This window comes from Montipora foliosa, chromosome 4 (assembly GCF_036669935.1).
Source record: "Montipora foliosa isolate CH-2021 chromosome 4, ASM3666993v2, whole genome shotgun sequence".
In the NCBI taxonomy this organism is placed as follows: Eukaryota; Metazoa; Cnidaria; class Anthozoa; order Scleractinia; family Acroporidae; genus Montipora; species Montipora foliosa.
The window spans coordinates 35,890,345-35,892,001 of record NC_090872.1 but is presented as its reverse complement, the minus strand read 5'-3'; the positions used below and the strand labels follow the sequence as shown (position 1 = coordinate 35,892,001).

At 43.8% G+C, this 1,657-nt stretch overlaps 1 protein-coding gene across 1 annotated transcript in view; it reads right to left on the bottom strand.

The window, feature by feature from the left end:
* Positions 1-544: 544 nt before the first annotated feature.
* LOC138001268 (uncharacterized) overlaps positions 545-1,657 on the bottom strand; it is a 1,124-nt gene continuing 11 nt past the window's right edge. The window contains exons 1-2 of the mRNA XM_068847916.1: positions 1,390-1,657; positions 545-601 (exon numbers count right to left, since the gene is read on the bottom strand). The exon at positions 1,390-1,657 is cut by the window's right edge and continues 11 nt beyond it. Of these exons, the coding sequence (XP_068704017.1) occupies positions 545-601; positions 1,390-1,657 (325 nt within the window). The remainder of the gene's footprint in view (positions 602-1,389) is intronic.

The following is a 1,657-nucleotide window of genomic DNA, read 5'->3' as shown; positions in this document are numbered from 1 at the left end:
TCTAGGTAGAACCCACTTCACTGGCATCGGATGTCAAGGGTTATGGTTTCGTACAGACGTCCTCTTCCGCCATAGGTACATCTCCCAATATACACCAACCACCAAAGCCTTACTAGATGCAATGCAGGATTCCGGGTTTCCAGAGGACTATGGATGGGAACCCGAAGACAGACATTTAAAGACCTGTGAATATGACAAAGGAGCCTGTCCCGAATAGCCTTGTTGAAATGACCAACTGTATCCGCAAGAGATCCAACTGTCAGAAAAATTGTTCATGCTCAAACATTGGTCTCTCCTGCATGGAGACGAACGCGCGTGCATGGCCGACGAGACTTGTAGCAACCCATAGTAGCAAAGAAAAGTGAGCGGGAGGATGGAAAAGCTCTGAAAAAAGTAGTTGATAGCTGAAAGTTTGGAAAACTCTTGGACGAACCGTTGCGTAAATTTAATGAAGCTGTTTTTTTTAATGTTTTTATTTCCCTACAAACTTATGTTCAAAATGAATGCCTGTAAAATGAATGCATATTTTTGAGGTTCTTTTCCTTTACTTTTGTGAAAATTGAGCAGCATTTTCGTCTTCGTCCGCTTGAATAGTGCGGACCTGTGTGGAAATAAACAGCGATTAAATTTCACAAAAACCACGCTCCAGAAGATGAGAATGACGGCAATAGAGAGATATTGTACAAAACACTAACCAAACGAAGATGATCCCTGCCTAAAACCTCGCTGCTATGCTCGAAAGCGTGTTTTTGTGTAAAAACCTTTCATCCCTTCAACGATCGATCCGCTATTGGGTTCCAGTCCTTCCCCGACAGGTCACGCAAAAACGTGACAAAAGAAATTTTCCAAGAGCTTTGCAAAATCACAGTGATTTTATTCGTTTAGATCATCGGTGAACCCCATCTTTTTTAATCATGCATCACTTACTTTACTTAATATCCACAAAATATGATGAAATGAAAAATTCCCACGAACCTATGCACGGAAACCTTCCGACTCTAACAGTTCAGAGTATTTCATCGGATAGCCAAACACCAAGAAGCGAGTTGAAAAACGAGTGTTTGGTATTGCATCTGAAACGAATCAGCATTTTAAGAGATATTTGGGATCAAAGTTGCCGAAATTTTATGCTAATTAAGACTGAACGCCGCGTAACTTATAACCCGGACACAGGTATGTCCACAGTTTAAGTTCTCTGTTCCGCTCTGCCTCGAGACATTCTCTTCTCATACTCCGGAACCCTCTTCAAATTGTATGCGTCGCAGGCTACCCTTGTGAGTCTCTTCCATTCGGCTCTGTTGCTCACGGAGAAGACCATTGATCCAAGACATGGCCGCACTTCAAAGCACTTTTACAGGTGTCCTTGAAACGGAGCTTAGGCCGGCCTACTGGTCGAGAGCCGTGGGCCAACTCACAGTACAAGAGCTCTTTTACTGGCCTGTCTTCTTCCATTCGACAAACATGTCCCAACCAGCGCAGGCGAGTCCGCACTAACTTCACCTCCATATCCTCAATATCCACACGCCGCAGCACCTCTTCATAGCTGATATAGTCATCCCATTTGATGTTTAAAATCAGACGTAGATGACGCTGTTGTATTGCACGGAGCTGCTTGACTTCATGCTGATATGGGGTCCAAGTTTCGCTGCCATACATC